Below are 15,867 nucleotides of genomic sequence, written 5' to 3'. Positions count from 1 at the left end.
CTGGGCGACAGAGTGAGATTCTGTCTCAAAAAAAAAAAAAAAAGAAAGAAAAAAAAGAGTGTGTCAATCGTGAACTGTGTTTTAAAAGGTAAGAATTTAAAAGTTCGTTCCTAAGTCAAGCCTGACCCTGGTCTGATGTAAGTTAGCGCTTCTGAGAGCTCCACGAACGTTGAAAGCAACAGCTCTCATATACCTTGTTAACAGCCATTTGTCCTAGAAAATGACTGAACCACAAGTCAAGCATCCTTCATAAAGTGAGGTGGCTGAGATAGATCTGGCAGAGTCCCTGTGTCCTGCAGCTGTCACAGAGACCAGCTGGACTTTTGCATAGTAAGTGATGGGGTTTTTCCTTCCAGCTTCCGTCCATTCAAACCACAGGGACAAATCCTTCCTCAGAAAGCTATGCTGCACAAAAGCTGGCTGAAAATCCAGTTTATAGAAAAATAGAGGCATCACAGTAATATAAAGATTATCACACTAGTTCAGAGATCTGAGTATTTCTAGTCTATTGTCAATAGCTGGCAATATTTAAGTAAATCAGCCTGAAATTTGGTTTTCTTGTCTATAAAATGAAAGGAGTAAATTACACCTGTTGGTCAGGCTCAGTGATTCATGCCTGTAACCCCAGCACTTTGGGAGGCCGAGGCAGGTGGATTACTTGAGCCTAGGAGTTAAAGAACAGCCCGGGCAACATGGCGAAACCCCGTCTCTACAAAAAACACAAAAATTAGCCGAGCGTAGTGGCTCGTGCCTGTAGTTCTAGCTCCTGGGGAGGCTGAGGTGGGAGAATCGCTTGAGCCTGGGAGGCGGAGGTTGCAGTGAGCCAAGATCGTACCACTGCACTTCAGCCTGGGTGACAGAGTGTGAGACCCTGTCTCAAAAAAATAAATAAATAAAAATAAAAAAATTACACCGGCGAGACCTCTTTTAGCTGTGATTCTATTTCAATAAGCGTAACTGTGACTTTGCTGTTCCAATAGCTAGCCAGACCTTAGTCCTTAAACTGTAAAGTCATTTTTTTCCTGATCAGCATCAGGGATTTGAAAAACCAGAGAGAAGTGAAAATGTGCTTTTGTGCATTTGAACAGGAAGGTATGGGTGTTCCCACACACAGCCACTCAGAACCACAGAGCTCTCTCCGCAGCCACCACCTGCTTGAGTCATTGCCAGCAAGTGTTTCTTATCACTTTCCTGCCTTTGGGTCCAGACTGGGTGAGAGCCGCCAGGGCAGAGGCTCCCTGTCCTGGTTCTGCGCTTGGTCCTGAGCCATGTGACCTTTGGCAAGCTACTGAATTTCTCCAGCCTTGCTTCTTCATCTGCAAAATGAGAGCTGTTAGGAGAATAAAATGTGGAAGCCCCTAGGCGCAGGGTGAGCACTCTGTACACAGTAGCTGTTATTCTTGACTGCCATGACTGCGTGGCTGTAGCATCCATGGAGCTACATACCCAGCTGGAAGAAAGCAAGCCCAGGACGGTGCTGGTAATGTCAGGGTTGCCACAGCCCTAGGTCCCAAAGCTGCCCTCTCTCCTTCCGGACTTCTTACAAAGGCAGCCTCACTTGTTGACTTGAAGGAGTAAATGAACATGCTGACTCCCATGTCGCTTTCTGGAAACTCCGCATCACATAGCCCTGAAGATGGGACAATTTAAGGATATAGGCAACATGATCAATGAATCATGTATATATTATAGCTGGGACTATAGGTGCACACCACCATGCCCAACTAATTTGCTTAATGTTTTGTTTGTTTGTTTTTTGTGGAGACAGAGTCCCACCATGTTGTCCAGGCTGGTCTTTAATTCCTAGCTTCAGGCAATCCTCCTGCCCTAGTCTCCTAAGGTGCTGGGATTATAGGCGTGTGCCACCATGCCCAGCCAAGAAAATGGATTTATATAGAAAAACCTGCCCACAAACCATAAAGATTAAAATATACCATGCTTGAGTAGTTCAGAATCAAGTCTATGTCTTTAAAATGCTCTTAGAAAAGGTGAAGCATGGCCAGGCACGGTTGCTCACGCCTGTAATCCCAGCACTTTGGGAGGCCAAGGCGGGTGGATCATCTGAGGTCAGGAGTTCCAGACCAGCCTGGCCAACATGGCAAAACCCTGTTTCTACTAAAAATACAAAAATTAGATGGGCATGGTGGCGCACACCTGTAATCCCAGCTACTCGGGAGGCTGAGGCAGGAGAATCACTTGCACCCAGGGGGCAGAGATTGCAGTGAGCCAAGATCATGCCACTGCACTCCAGCCTGACACATCTGAGCTTCTGAGAACCACGGTATACTACCATAGGAGTCACTGCATTATGGCCAGCCAACTGGCAACAGCTCTGCCTGCCTCACACGTCAAAGCGGGCTAATTATTTTTGGTGTAGACTAGAACAATCAAGTTGGTTTCACAAATCATATTTTTTAAAGTTGTACTGTTAGGCACATGGGAAACAGCATGTTTTGGACATAAACATATATGAAGAAAACTGAGAAGTGTGGTTGAACAAGGAATGAGGCATCTGGCACTGAAATAGCCGCCATTCATGCACAGTATGTTGCTGATGTCCATGTTCTCAGTTTCAGGCATGCCTCATGGTCACACATGTTTAAATACTAGAAGGAGTTCATTTCCTTAATGTTCCCATCTCACATGACTTAGCGTTATGAAGTACCTAGTTAGATAGGACAGAGAAGGTATGCAGTCCCCTAAACCTGGAGCAGTAATTTCTATACCCAGCAGTCCAGATTCTGAAACTTTTAGGATTCAAAGAAAGACACACACAGTGAGAACTCTGGATCCCGAGTGCAAGGGTGTGGGGAGCGCAGTGGATCCCGCACGCACGGGTGTGTGAGATGTGCAACGTTCCCCCCTGCAAAGCTTCCCCTACTGCTGGTTCTGTTGAGGGAGAGGTCGTAGGCAGTATCTGCTGTAAGGCTGAAAGCACTGCTGTCAAATGGTGCTATTTTGGTAGCAGAAGCTTGGTTTCAGGGATACATTTCATGAACAAGAATAAGAGTTCCCGTGCATGTCTGGGAGCGTGGCTCAAGCCCCAGCCTCTCACAAGCTGTTCCTCACTTCTTGAACAGGGTAAGCGCTCACTCAGTCCCAGCGCCAGACGTCCCCAGTGTCTACACGCCATTCTTCCAGAAGCCCAGTTTTATTCGACATTGATGGCCATATGCTTCCCCAGAGCCTGGAAGCTCCCCAACCCTAGGGGCGGAATCCTCATGAGCAACCCAGTGCCTTTCAGCCCAGTCTTTGGGCTGGGAGGTGGAGGTTGCAGCGAGCCGACATCACACCATTGCACTCCAGCCTGGGTGACAGAGTGAGACTCAGTCTCAAAAAAACAACAAAAAAAACAACCAAAAAAAAAGTACTCTCCAAAAAGGGTGTTGTCTTTCCCATTTCTGATGCCTGGGACTGTGGCAGCAGTATTAGGTCAGGGGAACCAGCAGGTAGAGGGAAAAGAATGAGGAGGCAGGGTCTGGTGGTGATGACACTGTTGTCACCAAATTAGGAAGCCTGGAATTTCTTACCACTGGACTTCTTGTTTTGCAAGGTAGTATATTTCCTTATTGCTTAAACCACTGGGTTTGGGAAGGGGGACTTCTGTTGCTGGTGGTCCCAAGAAATTGGATAGAGTCCCTTTCCTCTGAAATAATATAACCTCTTTTACAGACTGGAGTACACACATGCACGCGCACACATTCATTCTGTCTTCCCCAATTTTCAAATGAAACTAACTCTTGGGTGAGAACTAACTTGGCCTCCCTCGTCCTCCAGACCCAAGCCCCTTGGAGCAGTGTGTGTGCTCTGTATTCCCTAAGTACCAACCCCATGCCCCAGCACTGTCAATCACTTCAAGGCCCAGTTCAAAATCCACTTACCACATGAAGTCTCCTATTTAACCCCCAGCTGCATCTTTCTAGAATTCTAACATGTAGCGTGCATCATCTCCAACTTTGTACATCTTGCCTGCTGATCCTCGTGTCCCCTCTGTGTGTCCATCCACCCCAGCCACACCGTTGATGTACAGCGACTGACTGGGCAGATGAGTGAGTACAAGGCCCTACTGTCCTGCATCTGAAACCTGGAGTTTTCCTTTCCTTTTTCTTCCTTGTCTTCTTTCCTCATCTTCTCTGTAGAAGAGAAGACAAAAATTGAGATAAAAGAAATTCAGGCCGGGTGCAGTGGCTCACATCTGTAATTCCAGCACTTTAAAGGGGAGGCCAAGGCAGGTGGATCACTTGAGGCCAGGAGTTTGAACCCAGCCTGGCCAACGTGGTGAAATCTCATCTCTACTAAAAATAGAAAAATTAGCTGGGTGTAGTGGCGCATGCCTGTAATCTCAGCTACTTGGGAGGCTGAGGCAGGAGAATTGTTTGAATTCGGGAGGTGGAGGTTGTGGTGAGTTGAGATCACGCCACTGCACTCCAGCCTGGGCGACAAAGCAAGACTTTGTCTTAAAAAAGAAAGAAAGAAAGAAAAGAAAGAAAAGAAAGAAAAGAAAGAAAAGAAAGAAAAGAAAGAAAAGAAAGAAAGAAAGAAAGAAAGAAAGAAAGAAAGAAAGAAAGAAAGAAAGAAAGAAAGAAAGAAAGAAAGAAAGAAAAGAAAGAAAGAAAATTCAGAGCTCCGACTCTGAAGGGAGAATACATATTTTTAAAGAAAGCCAACAATGACATGCCCTACTTGCTGGGAGTGACAGATAAGGGAAAGAATTCCAGTGGTACAGGAGAAGCAGCAGCTGGATGCTCCACAAACCACCTCCCAATTTTCTATCTCCCACCACACTGACCAGATCTACCCTTGAAACTGGGGGGTGGGGCGGGGACATCCTTAAAGCAGAAGTCACAGTAGGAAACACAGCAGAGTCCAGCACGCAGCAGACAATCAAGAAATGTCAGGGAATGAGAGGGAACAGAGCATCCTGTGGTAAGGGCTTTGGGCTTGTTTCCTGAAGCTTTTTATTATTAAAACAAGATGAAACGTAGATCACACTGCGGCTTCGACTGTAATGAACCTCAGCTGAATGTGCCGACAGCAGGATATCTGATCTAATGTGGACTTTGAGGCTTTTTGAAATGAAAAAATCTTGGGATGCTTTTGTTTTTAAAATTTCTGTGGTTGTTCGCTAAATGGCAAAATAGGGGGCCACCAGCCAGACAGCTCCAGACCACCTACAGATAGTCTCAGGCCATCACGAAGGCCGAAACGCTAACAGCCATTCTTTTCTTCTGGGTGCACAGCCTGCGGCCATCCCCACCATGACATGGTAGAAAGGGTGAATGCAAGGATCAGCACCCGGTGTAGAAACTGACTTGTACCCGGAAGGTATGCAATGTGATCCCAACAGGCTCATTCCAGATAGAAAAAATATGTCATCACTTTCATTAGTTAATATTAAACCGACACTAAGAACTTCTGCAAGATCTTTTATGTTACACAATACAGTTAAAAACTGTAGTAAATGTTCAGATATTTAAATGAGCACCAAACACTACAAAGTGCAACCAACATGGTTCTATTAAAAACTCTCTTTGACTATGGCATTCAAGGACAGCAATACAATCTTTTTTTTTTTTTTTTTTTTTTTTTTAACAAAGCAACTAATATAAAAATCTGCAAATGCCATATATTCATATCTAGGCTATTCTTCTCATATAGGCATGCCATTAGATAGACTTTCTTTCTATTCTTTCCTGAGGTATTTTTTTTGTGGTTTACTTTCATTGTACTGCTGGATGCATTATTTTTGATCATCCTTTCCTAAAATGATTTAAAGACCTGCAAATAATTTTATTGCATAGGACACTACTGATGACACAGAGAATGGGAGCTGCAAGTATGTGGCATTGGAACAAGCCTTACAAATATTGCATTTTAAGAATCTGTTACATACATTTTTTAGTTTGTCTCTTTTAAAAAATTTGAAGTTATAGCTATGACTTAACTATATACAGTGAAGCATTTTAGGAATGTTAAGAGATTAAAGAAGATGAATGATACAAAGAAAAGAAGCCACCATTCTTGCCAGCTATATACTGTATTCCTTCAAAAGCAACTATACATGCTGTCTTCAGTTCATAGTTAAATATTTCTACTAATCTGTTTTGGGAGAACAAATGTCTTTCAAGGTTTCAAGTTCCTCTATAAGCTTCTTGTTCTGGACTTCCAGCACTGCAACTCGGCTCTCCAGACATTTTACATATTCTTTCTTTCGACGTCGACATTCTTTGGCAGCTTCCCTGAAAAAAGCAGAAGCAAAGGGCAAACAAAGCATTTTTTTGCATGCTATTGACAAACAGGTCAAAGTAAGCTCGGTAAGTGTGATCACAGCTGCATTCCACATCCTGGAACAACATTCCCAATTCAATTTCAAACACTAATCCGAACTGGATTCTTAAGGGTCACACGTGTCCTTTCCACAAGTCCACATGGCAATAAGTAGGACTGCTGCATCTCCTGCCTTGATTAGAGTTCACAGTAAACAAGGTCCAAGTCAAAGACAGTTACTCTACTTTATGGCAATAAAGATCTTTGAGGGCCTTGAGTTCCTCAATGAGAGTCTTGTTTTGGTTTTCAAGCACAGCCACACGATTTTCAAGACATTTGACATATTCTTTCTTCTTCCTGCGACACTCCCGGGCAGCTTCCCTGGAACCAACACAAGGCAAATGACTACAGGAACAGCCTTCCAACACAATCCACAGTGGGTCAGTGCACTTCTGCCCCCCGAACTCAACAGCCAATCGATCCTAGGTAAGGACTGTACAAAGCCACATAACAAACATAACCAAGCACATGCTTTTTGTAAGATAACCATCGGACAACAGGAATGACTTGAGAACACAGTTTGCCCAGCATTCATCACAAATGGTGTTTTCTTAGGGCACACATTCCACTGGTAACAATGAGCAGAACTGTTTTCAGTAAACTACAATAGGACCACATCCCCAAGTGGAATTTCTACAAAAACATTTATAGATCCTTTCAATTCTCTTTAATTTTTTTGTCTCTCAAAAGGCACATACTCCAACATAATAAATTAATTTTATGCGATCAAAAATGATTATAAGAATCTTCAAAAACCTTAAATATCAACACTGGAGATTTTTAGTCTTCAAAACTAAATCTCAGTAAAACAAGATCAATTGTGACTGCAAGACACAGTTTATTGGCTAGAAAACACAACATGGATAAATCATAACAATAAACAAAAGATGTGCATTTTTATAAACCGAAATGAAATGGACAGTGCTTCTGAAAATTAAAGACGGGGGCTACAAAATACAACACTCAATAACTCAGACAACTTAAACCCACAAATGTGAGACCACCACAATTAAAATTATAAAAAAGAAGCTACTGAGTAACTTCGGGCATATTTCAAGACTGTTTCCTCATCACATGCATTTAATATCCAATATGTTGAATTTTAAAGCACTAATAAGCCCCAAAAGAAGGAACAGACCAGTAGCCAAAGCAACAACACAAACAGATGAGTTGAATTAGTCATTTTCATACATAACCCCACCAAAACAATAAGTAGAGCCAACATTTTCTCTTTTTCTTTTTTTCAGGGTGGGAGGGACGGCAACCACTTCCCTTAACTCCTCTGTAGAAGATACCCTTTGATTGGCCTCATTTTGGAGGATTCAATTCCAGAATAACTGCCTTTGAGGTAGATCACCCTTCATGTCAAAAAAGCCTACACTGAAACATATATTATCATCCAAATAGGTTAACAAAAGCAGTGTTGAATGTCTAAACGCCAGTTTCTATAATGCCAATTAGTATCCTGAACCACATGTGATGTATACGTGATTTTTTTTTTTTTAAGATAGCTGACTCTCACTGACTGGATATCTGTGTTTTCACTGTGGAAGCAAGAGTCAGCAAAGAACCTTCAATCCAAATGAACTGCAGGAAAAGATCGACCCCCGCTTCCTAGCCAGGAACAATGGACTCACCCTGTGAACGAACAAAGTTCTCAGACTTCTCAGCTGGTTAACAAAAAAAAATTTAAAATGTAAAATTGAATTGAACGTTATAGTGACTAATTTAATCTAAATGATGCAATTGGAAAAGTTAAGAATAAATCCAAACACACATTTGCCACTTTGGGAACATAATTCAACTCTTTTCCACAAAGGAACTGAAATTCATTTATGAATACCAAGGTTTTCATGAGTAAATTATATTAAATTCTAGATCTAGAAGGAAGATAGTCCTTTTACAAAACAGGCTTACCATTAAATGAAAAATTTAAAGACCTAATAGTAGTGTTGTGGGTGTTTAATCTTTAACATTTTATTTACCAAGCTATTATAAATATTCATACTTCATATTTTACATTTGAGTGTGCATGTGTGTGTGTGCACGCACAGACACACATATTACTAGAGTCAAAATGTTCCAGGCACAAAGCTTTCCCCGATCATATCAGTAGATGGTACATTCCTAAGTACTCCTCAGCCATGGAAAACACCTGTTTCTTCTATTAATAGTGAGCTCAGTTTTCAGGCTTGCATGTGTCTGAGTATATCCTCAGCATGGAGAGGAAATGCAAGGCAAAGAAGAAACTCTGACAAGGCTGGAAAGAAATAAAAACTGTTGCTGGATTGGCAGAAATGCAATATAATGAAATATCGAATATAGATACCAACCAAAGAATAAAAAGAGAATATGTAAGAGATCTGTGAAAGACTAAAGCCTACACACTTTCCCAGGAAGTGAAATCTGCAGGTTATCATGGGGTATTTTCGGGGTGCCCGATGCTGGGACAGAGGACAGGCTCTAGAATAAAGACTGCCTGGTTGCCCTGGTTCTGCCCAGTTTGGGCCATGTGATCTTGACCAACTTTAACATCTCTGAACTTCTGGTCCTCATCCGTAAACTGGGCATAATAATCACCTACTCTCATGTAAGCATTAAAGACACAGTAGAACAAAGCACTTAAAACCTGCTAAACAGACAATGAGCAACCTAACAGCCAGGTATCATCTGCTTTTCTCTTGTCTTCTCTGAAACTGAGATTTAGAAAGCGAAAATAAACCTTTCTCAGAATCCCATACAGCTAGGGACTAAAGACCTATTTCTGGCCAATGAAATGTAGGTGAAAGTTGCTGGGAGGGTCTTCCAGGAAATGTTTGCAGTTGAGCCAGACCTCAGCTAGCCCCAATTTTTGGCTCTAGCCCTTCTTCCTTCTTCCTGTCTGAGGCAATGGCTAGAGGTTCAGCAGCCACGCTGTGATCATGAGAATGACTGATACATGCTGAAGATGACACAGCCGGGAGCGGGAGCCTGGACCCTTGATAACAAACACTGCTGAGCCTCTGTCCTAGCTGCACACAATGAGGACATTATTTGACACTTAGGACTAAGGTGACAAGACTACTGAGAAACTCTTAAGACAATTCTGTTCCTTTTGAAAATCAGATTAATTTGCACCATTATCCATAATAAAAACTAAACCAAGAAATAATATACAAGTTAAATAAAATTTTATGTTTTAATTTTTAAAAAGTTTTAGAAAATAGCATTTTATAATATGTTGCTTAAAAAATAAAATTACAGAGTTATGGAGCAAGAAAAAGTGAGAGAAAATGACAGCTGACTGGAAGTACGTAGACTATAATAGGAGGTATCCTAAGTGATTAGAGCCATGGATGATTTTAATTCTTTTTGTTAGTTTGTATTTGCACTTGACTAGAATTTATCATATTAAATATGTATTTCAGTGTAATAGAGGAAAAAAGTTACAAAATAGACAAAAGGAAACTACATGTAGAAAATGTCAAAAAGAAATGCTTCACTTACACTTCAATTTATTTTGCTCAGAGAAGCTAAAAAATTCGACTTATCTACTTCACAAAGCAAACACTAAATACAAAATAGCTCTTTGTTTCTCATGAAGTCCTTTGATCATTATTTTAAAAAATTACTGTATCTTTTGAACACTACCCTTACAACATAGGGATGTAATTCCTGATGATGAAATAGTTAACGGCCAGGAATTCTGACTAGAAGACAAACTAATAACACACACAGAGCACAAACCTACATGAAATGCCACATAACATGTAACTTGGGACAAACAGCTTATGAAAACTGTAATCTTTTTCTTTTTTTTTAAGACTGAGTCTCACTCTGTCACCCAGGCTGCAGTCCAGTGGCCCGATCTTGGCTCACTGCAAGCTCCGCCTTCTGGGTTCAAGTGATTCTCCTGCCTCAGCCTCCCAAGTAGCTGGGATTACAGGCGCACACTACCACACCCAGCTAATTTTTGTATTTTTAGTAGAGACGGGGTTTCACCATGTTGGCCAGGATGGTCTCGATCTTTTGACCTTGTGATCTGCCTGCCTCAGCCTCCCAAAGTGCTGGGATTACAGGCGTGAGCCACCACGCCTGGCTGAAAACTGGAATTTATTTTTATTACTTATTAATATATTGTTATTATTAATATTTATTATTATTATTATTATTATTTTAGATGGAGTCTTGCTCTGTCGCCCAGGCTGGAGTGCAGTGGTGCGATTTCGGCTCACTGCAAGCTCCACCTCCCAGGTTCACGCCATTCTCCTGCCTCAGCCTCCCGAATAGCTGGGACTACAGGCGCCCGCCACCACACCCAGCTAATTTTTTTGTATTTTTTAGTAGAGACGGGGTTTCACTGTTAGCCAGGATGGTCTCTATCTCCTGACCTCGTGATCCACCTGCCTCAGCCTCCCAAAGTGCTGGGATTACAGGCGTGAGCCACCACACCCAGCGAAAATTGTAATTTTAAAAAAGTGTTCTAGAAGTTACCGATTCCCTGAGAAACATCTCACCTGTTTTTCATTAGCCTCAGCTCTCGTTTGCGTGTTGCTTCTTCTGCCAGCTGCTGGGGACTGTGCAAACTTCCGGGTGATGCAGCCATCACCACTCCCTGTGGCAAAGCAGCAGTAGGAGCTCGGATCTGGTAAGTTGGCATGTCACCAGTGGCAGCTGCAGTAAAACAAAGTATTTCGAGCTTATATAAAGAATTCACAATTTGGCATTTTACATAAAACTGACCTGGAAACGGTATGCTTTTGACATCTCATAAGAGGTGATCTTGTAATGTTTAAGATAATTATTCTGAGCATTATAGCAATCTCAAGTATTAAAGATCTTCTTCAGCACTTAGAACAATGATATTCAGCACGCTCTAAATATTTAAGGAGAAAAGTGTCCTAATGCATTTTAGACAGGTTTTTATCAAATGCAAAAGCTCACAGGTGCTCATTTAGCTTAAAATCAGTGGTGTGCTAATAAATATTTAATAAACAGTCCTCAGGGGAAAACAATGAAAAAGCCCTGATATGTAGTGTTCCGATAATTCTCATGGTGTAAATACATGGCCAATTTCAAGCTGCCAAGGTGACTTTGCTGATCATAGAGTTGGAAAGACACACACGTAGTAAGCACACAGCATACAGACAAAACAGATGCCAATGCCCACAGAGCACAGAGAAAATACTTAGAAATTATGAGTTTTGAGTACTGTTTTAAATGTGTAAATAAATAAATAAAATGTGTGCATACACACACTTAATTTTTAATAATCGCTGTTTTACAACCAGCTCACAAAGGTACTGACATTTTCTTTTCTTTTTTTTTTTTTTTGAGACGGAGTCTCGCTCTGTTGCCTAGGTTGGAGTGCAGTGGCGCAATCTCAGCTCACTGCAAGCTCCGCCTCCAGGGTTCACGCCATTCTCCTGCCTCAGCCTCCCAATTAGCTGGGACTACAGGCGCCCACCACCACGCCCGGCTAATTTTTTGTATTTTTAGTAGAGATGGGATTTCACCGTGTTAGCCAGGATGGTCTCAATCTCCTGACCTCATGATCCTCCCACCTCGGCCTCCCAAAGTGTTGGGATTACAGGTGTGAGCCACCACGCCCGGCTTTTTTTTTTAGACAGTCTCACTCAGTGGCTCCAGGCTGGAGTGCAGTGGTGTAATCTTGGCTCACTGTAACCTCCGCCTCCCCTGTACAAGTGATTCTTGTATCTCAGCCTCCCAAGTAGCTGGGATTACAGGTGTGCACCACCATGCCTGCCTAATTTTGTATTTTTAGTAGAGATCCTGTTTTGCCATGTTGGCCAGGCTGGTCTTGAACTCATGACGTAAAGTGATCCACCTGCCTCAGCCTTGCAAAGTGTTGGGATTACAGGCGTGAGCCACCACACCTGGCCTGAAAATTTAACAATAGGCTCTAACAAGCCAGCAGGAGCTGACTGTAGCACACCACTGCAAACATTTCCATGAAGCAGAATATCTCCATCCTGTGAATGTTTCAGTTTAGAGATTTTCCTATACTCCATATCATGCCTGAAACAGTCACTGAATGTCTTTAAGTGCAATTCTCATTACTAGAAAATTATTGAAGCACTGGAAGGAATTGAGCTCACTGCAGTTTCAGTAAAAAACAAAACAAAACAAAACAAAAAAAAACAACAACAAAAACCCAGCAAAGCTCTGCTTAAACCTAGTTTCTCTGCAGAAAGATAATTTTTGTCTTTCTTAGGTTTCCTAGGAAAAATAATACATTTGTAAATATTCATTTAAAAGTATTGTCTAAGCATAGTATAACCATACAGTTAAAAGACAGGGTTTAATATTTACTTAGTATTCAGATAAAATACTGAAAGTAAGTTCTCAAAGTTTCCTAATTTACATTCAAAATTTGTCTACTGCAAGAAACATAGCTTCCTAGAAAAGACAGATGGATTCGAGTGATAAAACGTTTCTACCACCAACGCTTCAACATTGAAACGTATGGTCCAGAGTTAGTTTGTCACTCTGATGAGACATTACAAAATATATGCTCTCTCAAAGCTAACTGCAAGAAAAAAGATTTCTTAAAAAGTTATCAAATTCTATTAACAATTGTCTGAACTAAATTACAATCAAAAGAGGAAAATACAGCATTTCTATATTTCATGGAAATGTTTTATACCTATTGAATAAGAAGTGAAATGTTACCCATGGGAGACAAATACTTTGTCAGCTAAATAGGATATTATCACTGAAACTTTGTTTAAAACAGTTAAACAAAGATTAACTGATTTATGTGCTTCTATTTGGGTATATGCCAGATTTTTGCCTTCTAAGGCTTGAGAATTAGGTGAAAGAATACAACAGTTAAACACGTGGCTTTCAAGGAAGCTCACTTAAAGATTTTCATAGAATTAATAAAAATATCATTTATAAGGTTGTACTGCCTTTTCCTTCTACATGTAATTTTAAAACATTGGTGATAGGTAATAATTCTTTTTTTTGAGACGGAGTTTTGCTGACTCCAGGCTGGAGTTTTGCTGGCTCCAGGCTGGAGCGCAGTGGTGCGATCTTGGCTCACTGCAACCTCCTACTCCCTGGTTCAAGTGATTATCTTGCCTCAGCCTCCCGAGTAGCTGGGATTACAGGCACACGCCATCATGCCCAGCTAATTTTTGTATTTTTAGTAGAGACGGGGTTTCACCAGGTTGGCCAGGATGGTCTCCATCTCCTGACCTTGTGATCCGCCTGCCTCGGCCTCCCAAAGTGCTGGAATTACAGGCGTGAGCCACCACGCCCGGCCTAATTGTGACTAATGATCACCAGCATATGAATAAACTTGAGAAAAGTCCTAAATTTGTTTTTGTGACTATTCAAAATAATGCATACACAGACAACTCAATGAGTCATACAAAACTGTATAGCTCTGAGATAGTTAAGAAAGTCACGTTAAGCCAGTTATAAACTAACTTAACAGATTGTTTAAAGTATCTTCATCGTATTGTCAGAGGAGATGGAGTGGAGCAGAGAATAACATAGTTCTCCTCTCTTCTCTCTTCACCCACATCCAGGGAAGAAGGTTATGGGGTAATAAAGGCTGAAACAATGGAACAGCTGGTGGCCACCTAGGCCTTCTAAAATTGGAACAATAGCCAGTGAGGAATGAGAAGTTTACATGACACCAGGATGACACGTGCAGGCAGCATGGATAGGGACCTCGGTCTAGGATCGTTCTTTCCAAACACTGCTCACACAGACGTGCAGTAAAAGTAATAGGTAGAGAGGGGCTCATTACACTCTAGTTCTGTAGACGTTTGCTGTTTTCTTGTAATATGAAGTTAGAGCAGGATGGTTCCATGATATACAAAAGCTAGTTTAAAAAAAAAAAAAAAAAATTTTTTTTTTTTTGGAGACGGAATCTTGCTCTGCTGCCCAGGGTAGAGTGCAGTGGCACAATCTCGGCTCACTGCAACCTCTGCCTCACAGGTTCAAGCAAAATATCCTGCCTCAGCCTTCCGAGTAGCTGGGATTACAGATGCCTGCCACCGTACCCGGCTAATTTTTGTATTTTTAGTAGAGATGAGATTTCACCATTTTGGCCAGGATGGTCTCGAACTCCTGACCTCGTGATCTACCCACCTTGGCCTCCCGAAGTGCTGGGATCAGAGGCGTGAGCCACTGCGCTCGGCCACAAAAAACTTTTTTTTTTTTTTTTAAAAAGGGTGGGTCACAGGTGACCCTGCATTAGTCACAGGTGAAAAATGCAGTTCAAGGGCAGACATGGTGGCTTACACCTATAATCCCAGCATTTTGGAAGGCCAAGGTGGGAGGTTCACTTGAGTCCAGGAGTTCAAGACCAGCCTGGGCAACATGGAGAAACCCGATCTCTACAAGAAATACAAAAATTAACCAGGTGTGGTGACATGCGTCTGTGGTTCCAGGGCCTCAGGTGGGAAGATCATGTGAGCCCAGGAGTTTGAGGCTGCAGTAAGCCGTGACTATGCTACTTTACTCCAGCCTGGGCGACAGAGTAAGACCCTGTCTCAGGAAAAAAAGAAAAAAAAGGAAAAAAGAAAAGAAAAAAGGAAGTTCATTCATTGGCCTTGTATTTATCAGAAATGATTCTCAACAACTCTTGCCTGTTTCCAGAAGCAACAACCACCCTCAAGGGACCAAATTTGGCACCATGAAAGATAATGGCAATTCCAAACTAAGAATTCTTAAAAACATTTTGAGCAATAGCTCAGAAAAAAATACCACTTTAAAATAACTTGGAAGGGGATGATATATTCAGATGTATTAGTTCTGAGATGTTAGGTGACTGGGTTTTATTATAATTTTTCAGAGGTATCATATATTCCTTTTACTTCCCTCAATAAAATAAAAATGACAGTGCATTAGTTCAAGCCAGAAACAGGAATTAGTATAAATTAGTAGGAATTTGCATAAATTTCTATAATATCCCAACGGATCTATATAGTGGTATACTTCTAATGGTCAATGGACAAATTCCATATACTCAAATATAATCTTATTAGTAAAGTACATTTTAACAGATATGGGCAAAGACAGCTGTGCACAGTGGCTCATGCCTGTAATCCCAGCTCCTTCAGAGGCTGAGGCATGAGGATCACTTGAGCCCAAGAGTTCAAGTTCAGCCTGGGCAACATAGCAAGACCCTGTCTCCTAAAAAAATAAAGATACAAAGAAAATCTCTTGTTTTGAAAAAATCTAAATGTCACAAGTTTTAATTTTAAAACAAGTTATAAAAAATATTTATCTTAGTTAGCTTCAAATTTCCAATAATATGAACTCAGTGGAAATTTAAAGCAGATAAGATACCAAGGATCACAGTTCAAAGACCATCCTGCGTTCTCTGATGACACACTGCTATTCCTGTACTCTTATAAAGGCCACTTCCTGTCCCATTTAACTACTGAAAGTGTCCAAATTATTTTTATTCTAGAATTTTCATATTCTGAAAATATATGGGTTATCAGTGGGGGACTAACAATCATGATTGAAGAAAGACTGTAAGATATTTATACACTAACTTTATTCTCAGGAAAGCAAAAA

The 15,867-nt window shown here is 41.3% G+C and overlaps 1 protein-coding gene across 50 annotated transcripts in view; it reads right to left on the bottom strand.

Annotated features, from left to right (window-relative positions):
• Positions 1-5,413: 5,413 nt before the first annotated feature.
• The window catches only part of CREM (cAMP responsive element modulator), an 86,702-nt gene continuing 76,248 nt past the window's right edge, over positions 5,414-15,867 (bottom strand). For 28 of the 50 annotated variants that reach the window (XM_015455767.4, XM_045361926.2, XM_005564973.4 and 25 more), the window contains 2 exons: positions 10,824-10,980; positions 5,414-6,648 (listed from right to left, as the gene is read on the bottom strand). In XM_015455767.4, coding sequence (XP_015311253.1) covers positions 6,504-6,648; positions 10,824-10,980 — 302 coding nt within the window. In that variant the 3' untranslated portion in view covers positions 5,414-6,503. The remainder of the gene's footprint in view (positions 6,649-10,823; positions 10,981-15,867) is intronic. The other 22 variants (XM_045361925.2, XM_045361928.2, XM_045361929.2 and 19 more) reach the window with 1 other exon arrangement.

Source organism: Macaca fascicularis, chromosome 9 (genome assembly GCF_037993035.2).
Source record: "Macaca fascicularis isolate 582-1 chromosome 9, T2T-MFA8v1.1".
In the NCBI taxonomy this organism is placed as follows: domain Eukaryota; kingdom Metazoa; phylum Chordata; class Mammalia; order Primates; family Cercopithecidae; genus Macaca; species Macaca fascicularis.
This window is presented reverse-complemented; position numbering and strand designations above follow the sequence as displayed.